The sequence below is a fragment of the Echiichthys vipera genome (genome assembly GCF_963691815.1).
Source record: "Echiichthys vipera genome assembly, chromosome: 6".
Classification (NCBI taxonomy): Eukaryota; Metazoa; Chordata; class Actinopteri; order Perciformes; family Trachinidae; genus Echiichthys; species Echiichthys vipera.
The window spans coordinates 25,219,604-25,238,419 of NC_139831.1; the positions used below are offsets into that span (position 1 = coordinate 25,219,604).

Sequence of the window (18,816 nt, forward strand, 5' to 3'; positions counted from 1 at the left end):
ATGAGTATTAGCATCAAACAACACAACTGTCTTCTGGCTCTTGTCCATGGAGTCTTTTCACTGCCAAGACAAAAAGACAAAAAAATTGATATCTTTAATGCCTTTTTAATGCACATCAGAAGCCCTTTACTATCCATTACCGGAGTTGAATAAGGAAGCACTTATATTGCTAATATTGTCTCTTGCTTGACCAGTGATGTAGGCGTTCCTCATTAGCTGTGAATTATGTGCAACTGTTTAGAGCAAAGGAAGGAGTCTCAATTAAAATCTGCATCCATCAGAAACCACAACCACAAGCTGTAATGGGCTTACTGCAAGCACAACAACATTTGTTGAGAAGAGTAAGATATATGTTAACACGTACACGCACATATTGATGTGTGAACATGCTTTACAAGCTTCCCTATAGACTACGGACATACTACGTAGTCTTCATGAAACATACATCACTTAATCAACAGAATCAGAAAGCTCCAAAACCACATTTCCGACAAGTTGAATGTGAAACCCTGACAGCCCTCAGCATTTAGCTCCAGATGGAAACATACTGTAATCATACTCAAAACCCTTTAAAAAGAAAGATACAAACCTCGGCCAAACCTGTGTTTTAAAATGTTTACACATCTCTGTCTTCATGTATTGACATTGGTATGAATGTCCATCTCTAAAGGAGCTGTACTCAACATTCAGAGCATTAATATAGTAGCAAACAAATATTTTCTTTGTAAAGATATAATGGAATAATGGCGTCCTGAGGAAATAATTAAATCACTCTCCCTCTCTGTGTGTTGTAAGAAGAGTTTCTCTGTTTGTTTTCATAGCTGGTTCAGGCATGTTGGCTGTTGTGTGTGTATTATTGTAATTATATTTAAGATAGTAATATAGTCATTAACACTCCAGCGTGGATGCTTAATTTCCTGTCACATGACTCTAGTTGGTTATCTAAATTAGTGGTGAGTCTTTCAACAGCACATACAAGAGTCAGGTTTACATAGTCTGTAGTATACAAACAGCAGAGTCATTCCTCTTCCACATTAATCAAAGGTTGAAGTGTTAAATCTTACACAGATTTTTGAGGCATACATCATGCAAATGTGAATGAATATGAATACAATTTGCTCAAATATACTGGTAAAAAAATCCCCATGTGTTTGCATCCCATATATGGATATAGATATTCCATATTCCATATTCACGGTTGTGTCTACATGTCTCTCATGTAGGGATGTTTTTTTTCTTATTTGTTGTCTAAGGGTTCTCATGCTGCACGAGTGTCTTACATCAGGCTTAGGTCACTGTGAAAATACCAAAGATGCTTTTATCACATATTTAGGGGAAATTACTTCCTGTAACTATGTGTTCATGTTTGCTAAGGCATATGATTATACAAATTTAACTGGGGAAAAAGTTTTAGAGTAGGAATGCATTTTCACTTGAAAAAAAGGAAAGAATGAATGTTACAAAATCAAGAAAAACAAAAAACAACTTCTATCTGTTCTATCCGTTCAATGTCCTGCTTGTATCCTGTGCAATAATTGTAATATGTTTTTGTATTTTTATTGTACAGTGCTACACACAATGTTAACATGACACTTATGGTACAGTTTTCCATCATGCGCTTATCTATAAGTGAAAGGCGTATATAGCTCTCTCTTTTTTTAACTTTAATTATGTGCATTTCCCTAGAGTGGATGTTCATAAAAAATACCTGTAGTTTCAATCTTATTCACTTCAGAAATCCAGATATGGTACTGTATGGACACCTCTTTTTGTTGTTTTATGTGTTTTTTCTCTGCCTTGGAAACCAGGACAAATATGATTTTGTTGGTATATATATTATCAGTTACAAAATTAGATTCACATTTCGATAAAACTTTACATCCACAGAGTCATAAATGATGTACATTGGACATTAGCTCTAATGTTTGAGGGGAGTGTAGCCTCTGCTGCAATCAATTGGACTGATTCTTTTTTTATAATAGCCAGACAAGATTTCTTTTAAAAGCCTTCATATTTAAGAAGCACATTAAGCCTCAGACTTGACTGTGAGATCCTTTAAATTCAATACCTTTTGAATCAACTAAGAAATCTGGACTTACCCTTTGGAAACAGAGCTCTCCAGCATTTTCGAAAAGGCAGAGAATGGTTTCCGACTGTTGTGAGAGCTACAGCACGCTACCAGACAGACAGCCGGTACGAATGAGGATGTTGCTGTGGATGTGTAACTGTACAGAAGCATTGTGGTTTGTGATGGTGTGTGTCAGACAAGCACACAGGGCCTTATCTGAGCAGGCACAAAGCACACAACTATGGAAAAATACATGACAACTAAATTGAACACAAACAGTTTTAAGTGGAAGGACAGTTAACATGACTCAACAGGCTTCTTAATGACATTGAGTTGTTGTTGCGACATCATTACATTTACCAGAAAGCATGACAACACTCCCTCATTTTATCCTGTTTAAACTCTTTCTGTGTTAACAACAAGGTTCTTAAATGGTCACCTCAATTTTTCTACTGTTGCATTAAATGTAGCTCAACTGAAACGTTTTCTGTATTGAAAGACATTTTAAATTAAAATCTATTTCCAAACTTTTACCTTACTTTTACTTGGAATCAAAACCTCTTTAAGCTGTAGTGTGGGACTTACACTCAAGCCCTTTCCAAATGAGTTCACACAATTCTGATTAAGCCTAATGGCCCCCAGGGAAAGCTCTTTGTATATTTAATTTAATTCAATTCAATTTTATTTATAGTGTCTAATCATAACAAAAGTTATCTCAGGACACTTTACAGAGTAGGTAAAGACCACACTCAATGACTTATTTATGATTTACATAGACCCAACAATTCCTCTGTAGAGTACGGCGGCAACGAAAACCTTCCCTTTAACAGGCAGGAACGTCAGACAGACCCAGCTCTGTGGAGGACGGACATCTGTCTGCACCGATTGGGGAGGAAGAAAAGGAGAGAGAAAGAGAGAAAAGACAGACAGATGGACAGAGAGGGACAGACAGACACACTTCCAGAGATGCAAGCAAAGCTTAACAGTAACTATAATATTTATAGTAATGTGAATATAAGGTATGTGTTAAGACAGTTAATACAACAGAATAGTAGAAACAAGCACAGCTAAGGTGACAGAATATGAAAATGATAATAATTATGGTGGCAAACATGATCAATGATGAGTAGTGGCAATAGCAGCTACGATACAGCTACAAAGTATATCGGAGTTGTCTGTTGTCTGTTTCTTGTCTGTGGCGACTTTCTCGCACAGGCGCACTGGAGGTGATGTGTTTCACATCAACCAGCCAGAGCTAAAGGGGACAGGAAGTGGGGGGCAGAAGTTGTGACAGGAAACCCTAAGAAGCATCAAAGAGTGGAGAGTGGTTGCTCTATATGAAAAAGAAACTTGAGTGGTCGTGTACACCACTCGTTGTTTATTAATTGCTGCACAATTAATTGTCTTTGTATTGTTTTAAAGATGAACTGTAGAGATGCAGATTGTAAGGGATCTTTTTACGAAGTCAAGTACAGCGTCCAATGCTAGGCCCCCCTCAGCTGATGAAATTTATGTCACGCAAATGATGAAACATACCGGAGGACTCAGTAATGATGACGCGATAATGATCTCATCTTACGACTCCATCACTTGGTCTTTTCTTTGCCTCTGCTCCTATTTGCACGGGACTTGAAGAGAGCGTGGAAGGCATTTGTGTGCATAAGCAAGTGATGACAGTGTTTGTGTAATTACTCTCGAAGCCAGAGGGGGGAGACTAAAGGCACTGCAGGTTAAATTGAAAGCTGATTAAACAGTAATTAACACTAACACCTCAATATTAAGTCACATGGCAAATTCAGTATTCAGTATTCCAACGACTTTAATTTAGCCAGCACACCAATGTTTCGTACTTCTTGCAATTGTTTCACAATAAAAGCAAGGGATTTTTTTCACCTGAACAGGCGGAAGGCTTTTATTGTGAAACAGACAAAGGAAATGTGGGGTTTGTTTTTAGCAATAAACACAGCATTACAAAATAAAATATTGATAAGTTGTGTGGTCTGCAGGATAAACAGATATATTATACATCTCTCTATATATATTGTATTACCGTGTTGGCAGTATGTAAAATATTCCATGAGATGAGTATTACACAAAATACAATTCAGCCTTCAATACTCTAAGTGAGAACATAGTTTTATCATTGCACTGTGTATTTAATGTGGTTCTTATTTTGGAAGTATACGTTTGTGTATGTGTATGAATACAAACCGAAACTGCTAATGGGCTTTGAAAATTAAGCAGAATGGAAAGCGATCAACTACAAGATACATTTACAAGCATATGTGGGAATGTACGCTATAATCACCACGTATGTCAGCAGCCAGCATGAACTTTTGAACTCTGATGAGTTGAGTAAAGGTGTTACTTCCTGAAAATGCTTTTGTATGACAAGCGTATGACATATGTTGTCCAGAAATACAACACCCACTGCTAGAAATTAGATTTTTCAACATACATTTCTTTCTCATTAGTTAGATTTGAATAGCAACCATTTTCTTGCTGAGTTCTATAGTAATTTGGAAAGACATGATTTTTTATTTTTTATTACATATGATTCAGTATGATATACCTACTCAATCTACTTAATTCATTGGGACAGGTACAGTAACCCTAAAGTGCAAAACCACAACAGTAATTCACAAAATTCCACAGCAATTCAAACAGCACAACAGCTATTCAGCGCAACAAAACAGCAATTCATCACAACACAACAGCAAATCACACACCACAAAAGCAATTCATCAAAACGCAACAGCAATGTATAACACAACCACAGATCACACAACACAACAGCATAACACACAACAGCATATAATCACAACAGCAAATCACACAGTACAACAGCAATTCAAACAGCACAACAGCAATTCAAACAGCACAACAGCTATTCAGCGCAACAAAACAGCAATTCATCACAACACAACAGCAAATCACACACCACAAAAGCAATTCATCAAAACGCAACAGCAATGTATAACACAACCACAGATCACACAACACAACAGCATAACACACAACAGCATATAATCACAACAGCAAATCACACAGTACAACAGCAATTCAAACAGCACAACAGCAATTCAAACAACACAACAGCAATTCAAACAGCACAACAGCAATTCATCACAAAACAACAGCATTCATCACAACACAACAGCAAATCGCACACCACAACAGCAATTAATCAAAACGCAACAGCAATTTATCACAACACAACAGCAAATCACACAACACAACAGCATATCACACAGCAGCAAATCATCACAACAGCAAATCACACAACACAACAGCAAATCACCAAACACAACAGCAAATCATCACAACAGCAAATCACACACCACAACAGCAATTTATCAAAATGCAACAGCAATTTATCAAAATGCAACAGCAATTTATCAAAATTCAACAGCAAATCACACAACACAACAGCAAATCACACAACACAACAGCAAATCACACAACACAACAGCAATTCATCTCAACGCAACAACAAATTATCACAACAGCAAATCACACAACACAACAATAAATCATCACAACAGCAAATCACATAACACAACAGCAATTCATCACAACGCAACAGCAATCCATCACAACCAAAGACTGTATGATAAATGGACGTAGCCCCTCCGTCGAGGTCCGTTCTCTCAATTTTATCCAATCATATTCGCCTCTGGGAGTGGCCAACTTGTCAGACTTTGACTCTGCCTCATTTCCTCTTACCAAAAAAAGGCATTGATGTGATGTTGGGGGGAGGGAGATACGTCAATCTGGCTGACGTATACCTGATATATACTTACAGTTTTTTTGATTGCTTTGACCTGGTTGAAGAAACTGGTAACCTCTCAGGCTTCATCATCACACTCTCAGCAGAGCAAAAGACACCTCTTGCAAATGAGTTAATCCATTGTCATTGTTTTGACACACTTCCCGCAGACTTTTGCAAATCAGTTAACGCAGATGTCATTCAAGCAGTCCAAACTCCACTGCTTTAGCTGTGGCAACCAAACAGAACATATATTTTCCAATCTCTTTGACACTTCTTGACGAGTATGAAATCACTGAAGCACCTGTTTGACACTGCTTCAAAAAACCTTTCCATTTGCAATCAGTCTGCAGGCTTCCTCCATACTCTCCATTTTTAAATCCTATAGAGGAATTTTTCAGTGCATGGAGATGGAAGGTTTACGATCATCGCCCCTATGACCAGATGCCCTTGATCGATGCAATGACCGCCGCTGCCCAAGATATAGATGCAGAGGCATGCCAAGGCTGGATCAGGCATGCAAGAAGATTTTTCCCTAGGTGCATCGCAAGAGAAAATATTGAGTGCGATGTAGATGAGGCCATGTGGCCCATTCGTCAAGAGAGAATTGACTAGAAGAGATTTTTTTCTTTATTGTACAGAATTTTTATTTTTATTTTCCTTATGTCTTACACAGTGATGGATTTTTATACTATATATGTGGTTTCTGTCGGAATATTTCATTTCTTAGCCACAATCTCAAAAAAAAAAAATGGATACTGCATTCAATAAAATTTGAAAAATCATTGTATATGATTCTGGATCTATGTTTTGCAAGAAAGCAAATTGGCACTGATATGTAAGCTGCTGACCAGTAATGCAGCACTGATTCACATTGAGAGATGAATTTTGTATTTTGATGCCCCTTGTCTAATGAGCGCTTATGCACTTGTGTGCAAGTTGTGTTGTTTGAGGGCAAAATTTGCTTTTGGTCCATATTTTAAATGTGGGAGGGAACGGGAGTCTTTTTTTAAAAATTTCCCCTGTCTGTAGCGGATATTACACACGACTCTGAGAGTCAAGTGCAGGCACTGCTGTGTCAGTCTAGTGGGAAACACACCGGCTCTGGGAATCACGTACAGGCAGCCCGAAATTAATGATCTATGATTTAAACTGATATTCAACATAGCACCATGCTCATAGACTGTAAAGCACAGACCCTCATGTCCCAAATCCTCCCGATGCTCCAGACTAGCATCTAGTGCATGTGTCATAGATAGTAGGCTGTATTGCAAGTCATTGTGAAAGTGTGGCTACGTAATTAGCATAACAGAGCTAACATGTTGTGTTCCTAAACCATCTGTTGGTACAGTCGATCGAAGAGCAAACCATCTTGTCACTTATGGTAACACCACCACACTCCAGGTCGAGATGTCGGAGTTAGCATGCTAATCCTGACAACTAGCCTCCGAGGAGAAGTGAGGGCAAGCAGCTAGCTGTCACTCAAGAGGCTGCGCCCCTAATTATTAATAAACTTTAACCTGCAATAAAATAAAAAACTAGAATGGTATAAAAAAAAAAATCACTCCCTCAGTGTTGTCATGGAGATATGAGCTAAACATACAGACTAAAATGTTTTTTTGTTCCAGGCCTTAAACAGGTTTAATTATGCTGTGAAAACTCGTAGTGGACACTCAGAGAACTGCAGTTTTTGGCACTTCCGTATTGGCTCAACCAGGAAGTTGCTGTGGTGGGGGCTTGATCACAATGCAACAGCAATTCATCACAACACAACAGCAATGATGCGACTGAAACGGAAAGGGTACATACACATTTTGGTTGCACTGTCTGTCATTTACAATGCTTATAAAGTTTGGAGTTTGTAGGGGTGAAGTAGGCTACTCTGCAAAGAGAAACGTAAAAGACAGTAAAAGAACTTGATTTAAAATTAAATGAGACACAAAACAAGGCCTAACTCACCTGTTCATTCCTTTTTTTTTTTTTTTTTTTAACCCATTCCCCCAAATTCTGCCTTTTTCTGATGATATTGCTAAAAAGTTGGGTTTTGTGGATCCACATTGGGTAAACAACAACTCTGCCGAAATTTGCATCCTCATTGTAACTTTATTTCTGCAGATCTTTTAATGAAATGGTTTTACCAGCTCATATTTTGGGTCATTCTTACTCGATAGTGTGGCTTTGATGCAACTTAACACATGCGGGACACAGAACTCCATCCTCAACCTCTAGAAGGCCTTAACGGCGTGGCTATCACAATCATAAAGGTATAAAAATGCATTACATAGAAAAGAAAAGTTGATATTGTAAACAACTTGACCTTACCTGAATGTGCATATCCCCGAACCCCTTGCCACAGCCACTGCAAAATCTCGGCCATAATTTTGAACATAACTCCTTGCCGCAGTGAGGACAATACATATTGAAGCCTGTATGTTTTACGTTTCTTTTTGCACAGTAGCCTCCATGGAAGTAAATCTTTGTCATGTGATTTTGAAATCAAAAAGCTATTGATTTTCTAGCACTTAAACTGTATGCATTGAGAATATGTATCTGAATGTTTTGACTCTGAATTTAACTCTTTTTTTCAATGTTCATAAATTTAAGGTTAAAAAATGAATTGTTAAATTCGGTCCCGCTGATGAGTCAGAGCCAATAACACAATCTGCTGCATGAAAGCATGGTGAATCATAGATAAGTAGTATCTGGAATTGATTGCTCTTCCTTGGTTCCCCGAATGTCAACACTATTTTTTTATACACTGAATTTTGCGGCTAAATGTTTCCGGTTAGATTGTTTAACTTTGATTTTTTTCACTCACTTTACTTTATGACATATTATTTTATACATTGTATTTTACTTCAAAACATTCAGATACATATTTCCAATGCACAAATATTCAGTGCTAGATATTAGCCTTTTAATTTCAAAATTTAATCACAGTTTTACTTCCTTAAGCCTGCCTTTCCCCTTGACTGCAGATGGATAAACTGCCAAACTTTATGTTAAGCATTGTAAATGACAAGGATCAGTGTCCAATATGCGCATACTGTTTCAGTCTCACCAATGCTGTTGTGCTGTGATGAATTGCTTTTGTGGTTTGCACTTCAGGGCTAACGTACATAAGGCCACAATTGTATAAGGTATACAGTAAATTAAATCCAGAACAAATATTTCAGAAATAAATAACTCCAAACATTTTTATTTACCAAAAATGATGTACCATCCTAGCTCAACTAATGACAAGTAAGCAGGTTTTGCAGAATATGTTTTTGCATTAACACCTCCTGTGAACATTGAAATAAACATTTGAAATCATAGTATCATAGAAGTTTGCCCAATGCCAAAAGGAATGACCTATCAGCTTCAACATAAAACCTGGTGTTGCTTTAAAAGGTGGATAAAAGAAAAATAAGGCAACAATTGCTTCTGTTCTTAATATGTTGTTCTGCCAGGCATTTTTTTTTTCACTGTCAGACATGATTGTGTACCAAATTCCATGGCTGTCAATCTAAAGGTTGTCTTTTGTTCTCTTTTTACACAAATGTCCACCTTATGACAGCCGTTGAGAGAAAGTCAGAGGAGTTACTGGTATCGTTTATGGTCTGTACCAAATTTTTAACCACATCCATTTTGTTGAAATATTTCAGAGGATAAAAGAAACCTCGAGCTAGTGGAAAAGTCGCAGCATCACTTAAATCAGTATGAATCCTCTACTGGGAAACATGAATGTCTGTACAAATTTTCAGGGCAATCCACACAATAGTTGTTGAGATATCCTATTCCTTCCATTGTATCTCAGTTCAGTTCAGCCCAGATTAGCCTGACAGAGTGGGAAACTGGTTGTAGTGTCTAAGAGCCTGAGTCTATTTCCCCGAGTCATTAATATGACAAGCAGGTTTATTAATAAATCAAAATGACTGTGGAAAGTGGGCTGAGAGTAAATGCTAAAGAGAAGTGTGGGAGGAGCAAGACTGAGAATGAGAAAACAGCTTGCAGAGAGTGTGCTTAAGCAACAAACAAAAAAGGCTATATGATAACAAGGGAAAAATGTGGGTAAGAAGTAGAAGAAAGAACACTTGTGTCAGACAACAGGCATCCAAGATATAGAAAACAACTCATCATTTTTATTTGCTCTCAGTTAAATTATTTCAACCAATATATCCAAAGAATAGTCAAAGAAATGAGCAGAAATCAAAAGACAACTACTATACTGTAATGTATATTGCCATCGAATATAACAACTCAAATAATGAATAATTGTATCAAACAATCTCAAATATCCAGAATTCATTGGTTCTAATAAGACAATGACAGTACTTTTGTGTAGATTCAGAACATTATTCACTTTGCTTAAATATTATGGTAATCATCTTGTTTTCTTAAAGCTCACAAAGAAGAATGTGGTCTTGTTCAGCTTGGAGTCCGGCTCTGTATGCAGTGAAGCCCCCTTTGGCTGACTGGTAATGGTCTTGATTCCAGAGTGACAGGTTCAACACGTCAGTCCGTTAGCAGGGTTGTACTGCTGTGAGAATCCATCCATCCATCCATCCATCCATCCATCCATCTGTCTATCCATCCATCCATCCACTGCTGAAAAGAGGAACAGCATGAAAGCAAAGAAAGGCTCTGGGTCTCACACACAATGAGTCAACAGAAATTGTAGGAACCAACTCACTGTCATGTATTAGGTCTATGCATAAGTTATGGAGACTGTACACAGAGATTATTGTAACAAACATTAAAACAAAGACTGATTAAAATGCTCACCAAGCTTCTCAAAGCATAACATTCTTAAATAAAGCTACAGAAAATAAAAATGTTTTTGGAGGGCCACCTCCTTTTTTCCATCAGCAGTTCTTATCATTACCTTATGGCCAGACAGAAAACAAATAACGTATCAACAAAAGACGTTTTATTCTCCGCCATATTAAAAGAGGCAGCGATAAATGATTGCGTCATTTACTCTTTTAGATAGATTTATTCAATTTTTTTTGTTGTTTTTTTTAATCTAAATGGGTGGTCATGCAAATAGAAAAAGCCATGTCCTTTATGCTTTTAGCTTGGTGGTAAGTTGGTAGGTCACCTCTTGGCCAGTTCACCTCTTGAGGAGTTGACTAGTTGCTGATCGCTGGGCAACAAGGTGATCTGGCTGGTTTGCAGGCTCTTGGTGCCTTTTAGCTCAAGAAGTAACTAGCCTTTTAGTCAGCTCTTCTTAACACCTAGCTATGTTTCCATGTACACCAGCTCATTGTGCTCTCTCGGAAGTAAGTTGAACAACTGCTTTACACATCACTTGTTATCTTGATATTCTTGCTGGAATCCATTCCCTTTTAGTCAACCATTTTAGCTTCTAAGAACCAAAACAGCTAGCTAGCCAGTCAGCCGGGAATTGTATTTCAAGAGGTTGACTTGTTGTTTTAAGGTGGACTGGTATTCCAAAATCATTGCCTGAAGTCTGCCTCGTTCACTGACAAGCCACCTAATCAGCAGGTAGATGGATATACTGAAAACCCAACCAGGTGGAAGGTCGACTGGCATTCCGAAGTAACTCTCCTTTTTTTTTAAGTCAACTGATAGTTCCAAGCTTGTTTTTCAGGTACATAGCTTGTGTGTGAGCAGACGACAATTCTAGATACTTCCTTCTTTTGTGCTCTGGGGTCCAACTTGGTAGCACTCCTGTTAGTGGATACTAACATGATACTACTCATTATTTGAGTATACTGGACATTTTCCTCGACTTTTCCAGTTCATTACATCCACATGTCCGTACCTGTGTGCACACTCTTGATAAAATGTGTATAACCAGTCCTGTTGTATAATAGTGCTCCTTTCCAATGGTCATGGCTACACAGCAAACATACCAGTTTGTATCAGTCTGGTCCCAGTTTGTATGTCCAAAATAGTCAGTTTTATAATCTGAATCCATCTGTTAGCTGTCTGCAGCCAGTATTTCCAACTATTGTGAATCCAAGGCTTATACGGTCTGTAAGCAGTCCTTTGTTCACAGCGTGGGATGAAAATGCCCAAAACTAGTCTTCAGGCAGTCTACAAGCAGTCCCCCCCGCAAACCAAGGCTGTACACCCATTGAAAACCAGTCAACCAACCAGTCTACCCCATTTCCAAAGCCAGTGTAAAAGCAGGAAACTGAACTGTACTCCAGTACCCGTTGAGCAGTCCCTCTACCAGATGTCAGAGCTTAGTTCTCTGCTGGTGAGCGGTACAAAGGTGCTGTTCAGGTGGAGTTCTGGCTTCTTCCCAAGCGTACTGCTCTGAGGCACCTGGGAAAAACACAGCACAACAGTGATCAGCGGGAATTTCCCCCAAAACTCCAAGCAAAAAAAAACATCAATACATTGAAAAAGAGAAAACAGGGGCTGCATTCTACAGTGTATACAGTACTATTGCATGCCTGCATTGCACCATGTCTCAAAGACTCTATCTATATGACAGCTATTTCCCAGTCTATTCTATTCCTAAAATTAATACATATTTTAGGCTGGATTATATGAAGATACAATTTTCTTTCTACATTTTATTTTATCCAAACAGACCTCTTGTTCCCCAGTGAACTGCTCTGAACCCCTGGGGAGAAAAGAGGGGTTTTATTTTTAATGTGATAAAACTCTGGGTTCATGCACATAAATAACAGTATGGACATTCAAGGAAAGGATACACTGTGTAGATGTTGGATGCTAGAAACTATCTAGTGCTTCTCCCACCTGTCCATTTAGCAGTGTCATAGGGATGTTGCAATAGACGTGGCGCCCTCCAGGGCCCAGAGTGGAGAACTGCACGGTGGACGGAGGTGGGAGGGGAGGCGACATGGAGGAAGGCTGTGGAGGAAGCTGAAACTCGTAGCTGCGGCAGAAATGCCTCATCTGGGCTGCAGTGTGACCACCTCCCAGCGGCAAAGTCATCTGGTTGTAGTCAGGGATCTCTGTCGCCAAGGCAACCTGTAGTAAGATAAATTGACTTTCTGTTAACTTTTATCAATTAAAGTATTTTCCAAGAAGCAATTCGACCTTCTTAATGCCAACACTTTCATTTCTGGATTAACTGTGAGAACAAGCAATGATAAAAACATGAACTCTGTGTTCTGGTAAAATAAATGAAGATGGTTCTTTGCCTCTTTTTCAGCAATGATCTAAAGTGAGAAAAACTCATTGTTGAATCCAGTCCAGGATAATTAGGGTAGCTTTAACCACTGGTTAAACTCCACAGTCCAATATGAATTTTTTCTTTTTATTTTGTATACAGTAGGTCAGTACACCTTTTTGGTGGGTGGGGTGGGGGGTCGGGCTCTAATATTACAATTAATTATGTACATAAGTCTTGAATTCCTTTGTTTTTGAATGTTTCTGTTGAAGTCTGACCTAAAAAATCTAAGATCGCTGTGTGTTTGTGTGTGTGTGTGTGTTTGCATGGCTGTGTGCGCATCTCATACGTACGTTTTAGAAGCGCCAAGCTTACGTAACAACATCAGTTCAAGCTTATGCACATGCAACAGCTTACCTGATGATGTCCATGACGACTGTCATTAGGGGGTGCTAAGGAGGCGGAGGTGGTTGTCATGGCAATGGTGGAGACGGTGGTCTGTAGGTCACCAAAGAGGCCCTGTTCACCGGAATCCATCACCTGTTACCATAGAAACACAGTGGTATAGCTTTTGCTGTTCAGATTTATACAATTGATGATTGAGTAGTCAAGGAGATTTGATCTTAATGGAGACATTACCACAGGGATAGATACATGGGTTATGTTAAAAGATAAGACTTTCCTCAATAACAACAAACCCCATGAAAAGGCCAAAACCAACAATGAATTAATCAGCATTAAGTGCTATCTTTGTAACTAAAATCTGATACATGTTATTCCTCTGAAACCATTAAACACACATTAATCCACTTAATCTGCAGCTGGAAATAGTTCCTGACAAAAAAACTGTTTACTCTTATATGAGTATAATTTGCTAAAAAATACAGTGCCTGGAAGTTTAAGGAAATTATTTGGACTACATTTATAAAGATTTATATTTTTAAGTAGGTGTGAAGGCTTGGGGCCTTATAATATGTCAGAAACCATTAAGAGACAGACTGGCACATTTTCCCTTTGGGATTTGCTGACAATAAAAAATGTAGTCTGTAGAAGAAGTTTATTTGGGGTAGGTTTTTTTTTAGGATTTTATAGCAATGTATAGTGTTTCTTGAAACAACAGTTGCCACATGTATCATGGTACACCTCATGTCAGTACAGGTCATATAATGTAAAGCACATGTGTATAGAAAATCATGTTGAGAGTTATATGATTACTGATTAATGTGTAATTCTGGCATAAAATCATGCCATGGTCTTTTCCGGCACTTATATACATCAAATAAGCCATTGAGACGGTTTTTCATGGTGTAACAACTGTTAACCGAGAAATCTCGGAGAGTCGCTAACAGCCGGACGTGGCTAACACTGATTAGCTCGGGGCAGTACGGTCAAGGCATTAAAACGTCTTTTTTAACCACTAATACTGCTCAAAATAACACCAAATGTTTGCAGTAACATGAGTTTCCCTACACATAAAGCAAAGCATCAATTGGTTCCTTTATTTTGGATTGCATTTGGTAATCGACTTGAATGAACTTTACTACAAGAGGAGCTGGTACAGGGGCCAGTTGGTAAATCTTACAAAATACTCTTTTAATGAACCAATGATGTTGGTGCTTCGTTTTATGTGCAGGGATTCTTCTCATGCTGCTGCAGAGGTTTGGTGTTATTTTGAGCATTATTAGTGGTTAAAAAAGACGTTTTAATGCCTTTAATGCCATTATGGTGCCTTCACCATAATGCCCTGAGCTAATCAGTGTTAGCCATGTCCGGCTGTTAGCGACTCTACCGGATTTCTCCGGTCTCAATGGCTTATTTGATGTATGTAAGTGTCGAAAAAGACCATGGGATGATCTTGCGCTGGAATTAGACCTTAAAACCTAAGGTTTAGAATATACAAAAAAAACAAAAAACGATGAAATTGTAGCCTGTTTGTTTCCTTTGGTCTGAAAATATTTGGCTAAAGTTCCATTTGCGGAATTTATGTGTTTAGTTGTCCAAGTTCAAGTGAACTAGGACAGGTAAAAGACACATGGATTCATGGAGTCCATCAAATGTCATTCTCCAAGGTTTTGATGTTGGTTAGTGTTCAAAACAGCTGATTGCCATTCGGTGTATGTAGCCTAGCATGATGGATGGCTCAAATCCTTTACTGTGGTCTCCCATTTCTTAGTTATCCAAGTTACGAAATTTGTTCCTTGGCCTTTAAATTGAATAAGCACTTTTGCTTTTCTTGGCTACATTTTGTTATACCACATTCTCTGAAGATAATGAGATGCCAATGTCTATCCACTTAAAGTCATAAAGCTGAAAGTTGGGGTTGTTTTATGTGTGATGGTTTTTGGATCTATGGACGTTACAGTGGCACTGTTCTCAGCTGTCCTATGATAAAAACTAGTAAACATTAAACCTTTGACTGAAGGACAATAAAATGATACTATCCCATCTGTTCCACTTATATACTGTAGTCCACTCTATATTTGTTCCTCAGTTATTACTCTCCAGTGTCAAGCAGCAGGAGAACATCTCTGCTAATCAGGGCATACACCACCTGAGGTGTTCACACATGCTAAACATGTACACATTTTTCCCCACTGTGATTCCAATTTTCATACATTACCTGTATTAAGCAAGCGTTTCAAAGGCCATCTGTTTGTTGCGAGTGTATGTGCCTCAGGGGAGCATAAGTAAATGTGTAGACTACATTTCCACTTTTTTTCTAGATTCCTGGACATGCAATGGCAAAACAATGGTTTGCAGTGCTTTTCTGCACCTGTAGTTATACACTACATGTAGAAGAAGAAGGGTTTCAGTACATATTCTTTAAGATGTGCAACTGTTTTTTCCCCAAACTTCTTTATACTTATGGACACAGTTTACAGGGTTTGGCAAAATAAGTAATATTACATTTTTGTATAATATGTGGTAGCCAATGTCAAGGTTTTGTAGTTTTACTCATAGAAACTATACCAGGGTGTACATGATTGTGAAAAAAATAATTCTGTTATTAATGGCGGTATACCTGGCGCCTGGACAACGTCTCTCTGCGTTTAGCAGGCATCTCGTAGACCACTTGTTTCCAAAACTTAGATGACAGCTCATTGCTCTTACATCCCCTCCACTTGATGATGGATAAAACCTGAGTAGAGCAGAAGAGATTATTTAGTTGGCTTATTGATTCTAGTCTCTAATGGCATGCTTTGGACCACAAAATTCTTCCCTCCCTCCCTCTATTCATCCCTCTCTCTGTATTCTTCTTCGGCTGTCCTGCCTTTTTTGTCTTCTCCAGTTCGAATGTGTTTGTATACCTTGATTGTATGTTTGAGTGCTTCCACCTCTTGGTAGTTAATGACATTCTTCAGGTCTGCACATTCGATCATGATCACCTGGACACAGAAGTAGAGGTGTTTAAAAAGGGAGAACAGAGCAACTCTTAAAAGTACTTCACAACTTCCTCCAACATGTAATAATAAAATCAAAGCCTTTTCCGCAGATTTTTGTATTTCTTGTTGACTTCCACCATCATACCTTGATCTCCCCGGTAACCAGCATGGAGTGGAGGCGCGTCTCTATTTGGAAGATGCTCCACCCTCTTTTGGCGACAAACTCTGGAGTCAAAATGATAATCAAACGTCTGCTCTGCTCCACGCTACGAGCCAAGTCCTCAATGTAGGCTGGGAGAGAGAAACACAGAGACAAACTTAAAGCTGAAAAGAGTACAAAGAGAGGTAGAGAGGGATTCAGAAAGAAGTGAAGATCAAAATAGTTCTGACTAAAATTGAAAATGAATGTGTTCCCATTGTTGTCTCTGTATCTTTGATTTTTGTTCTTTTTCCTAGCAAATAAGTTATGATTAATACAAAAAGGAAGGTAACAAAGTAAGCTTTTGCTAGATGGCACTCCGCTTGTAGTGCTCAAAGCACTAAAACGAACAAACAAACAAAAAAACCCTCAACAGCAAAGTGTCTATCCAGAAATTATGATCCGGTTACTCAAGATAATCCACAGACTTTTTGCGAGCAGTTCATGTTGGAACTATTTTCTTCCTACTAAACTACACCGTGCAGAAGAAAGCACACTCATGGACAACAGACTTGTGGTCCAACATTGCTAGCATGTGAATATTAGTTCATTACTAACAAACACTGCTAGCTCACTAGTTAGCATTACAGCTCAGCTGAGGAGGATGCCATTCACACTGATGGGTGTAGTTTGATTGAAAGAAAATAGATCCTACATAAAACGGCTCGAAACCAGAGAGAGCTGTAGAATATTTTGAGTGAAATGGCCATGATTTATTGAAAGTGATATTACTGTTGAGATTTGCGAAGTCAAGTGCCTTCTAGTTCTATTATATTTGACAGAAGTTAGACATCTCTCTGGTCGATATCTCCAACACTGGGCAATTCACACCGAAACAACTTACGGCCCCTTTACACATGGAACTAGAGTCAGAATGTTGTTAGCCCAGCTTAGCATAAAAGCTAAAGAGAGAAAAGCTAACCTGGCTCTGTCCAAACTGATTGAAGAAAATAAACCTATACCTTCATCTCTAAAGCTGACTAATTCACACATTATATCTCATTTGTTTATCCTCTACCTGAGAAATTATGTAAAAATGGTTGTGGTTATAGAGGGAATTACGTGCTTTAAGTATTTCCTGGCAAACAACAGCTGGGTGCAGTGGACTGTAAAGCTTCTAGAAGTGTCATCATAGTAAAGATACTAAATATGATATAAATAGGGGTCTTTTTGCTAAGTGTATTCCATTTTTTGCTAAGCTTGCCTAACACATCACATCCAGGAATGCATTTGTCATAAAACTATTTGGTTAAAACTCTCGTAGTCTCACATGTGACTCTGTGATACACAAAATACACTGCTAGAGAAAATAACTTCTGAAATAAATTCTTAGCTAAATTTTTGACTTAGCTAAGTAAGCATTAGAGGTGCTTGTAGATTTTTGATGAGAGCTAGGCTAGCTGTTTCCCCTGAATGCATTCTTCATGCTAAGCTAGGGGGAGCATGTTCCCTCGGGGAACATAGGACCCGGGGAAAGGAGGGAACATAGGACCCGGGGAACATAGTGATGACCCCAAGCTAGGCTCGCATGACTTCAGATATGGTACAGTATGAGAGTGGCTTTAATTAATATTCATCTAGCTTGAAAAGAAACTAAATACATTTATTTCTCAAAATGCTGAACCATGCATGAACAAATGTTTAACCAAGGAATGGTTCAACCTTTTGAGAAAATGACAAGAAAATAACAAGAAAATATTAAAGAAGAGGGAAGACTGAACATTGGTATGTAGGCAAAACCTCCCTGTATAGTAAATGCCTTATTTTTGCTGGCAGCCTCCTTCCACTCATTTTGTTCATAAGTGACTGGAATGACTGACAGGAGTATAGAGTAGAGTGACAGAAATGCTTGAGCAAGGACTTTGGCTCTGACACAGAGCGGTGGAATCAGCTCTTACATGGGGACCAGAGTTTTGCTGATACACTACCATCAGCTTTTACTTCTAACTTAGGTAGGGACATGTGAACTTGAAGAGGTGATGAGATGTGAAAAGTGAGCAAATCTGAGGTGGATGTATTGTACCGGTCAATATCTAAGTCAATACAGAGCCACAGGTTGACCGCATTTTTAAACTCTTTCCATCCTCACTGTGGTGCTGTTGCTTCACACCAAGTCCAGTGTAAAGTCATCTTCCCAAACTGTCCTATTTCCAATTATTTGTTGTGACATTCTAAGTGTTTTTTTGGAACGTGCCTCACTGAAATTGCTCATTATTTCTCATATTTGTATTTACCGAAGATGTCTGAAAACTGTTTTCGGTGAAACAAAGATTGCCTCTTTTTGTATGTCTCTCTCCCTCT

General features: G+C 38.4%; 1 protein-coding gene across 1 annotated transcript in view; it reads right to left on the bottom strand.

The window, feature by feature from the left end:
• Positions 1–12,027: 12,027 nt before the first annotated feature.
• il1rapl2 (interleukin 1 receptor accessory protein-like 2) overlaps positions 12,028–18,816 on the bottom strand; it is a gene marked incomplete at both ends in the record, with an annotated part of 379,427 nt that continues 372,638 nt past the window's right edge. The window contains 7 exons of the mRNA XM_083915266.1: positions 12,028–12,116; positions 12,390–12,420; positions 12,558–12,791; positions 13,351–13,473; positions 15,956–16,072; positions 16,242–16,319; positions 16,462–16,607. Of these exons, the coding sequence (XP_083771392.1) occupies positions 12,028–12,116; positions 12,390–12,420; positions 12,558–12,791; positions 13,351–13,473; positions 15,956–16,072; positions 16,242–16,319; positions 16,462–16,607 (818 nt within the window). The remainder of the gene's footprint in view (positions 12,117–12,389; positions 12,421–12,557; positions 12,792–13,350; positions 13,474–15,955; positions 16,073–16,241; positions 16,320–16,461; positions 16,608–18,816) is intronic.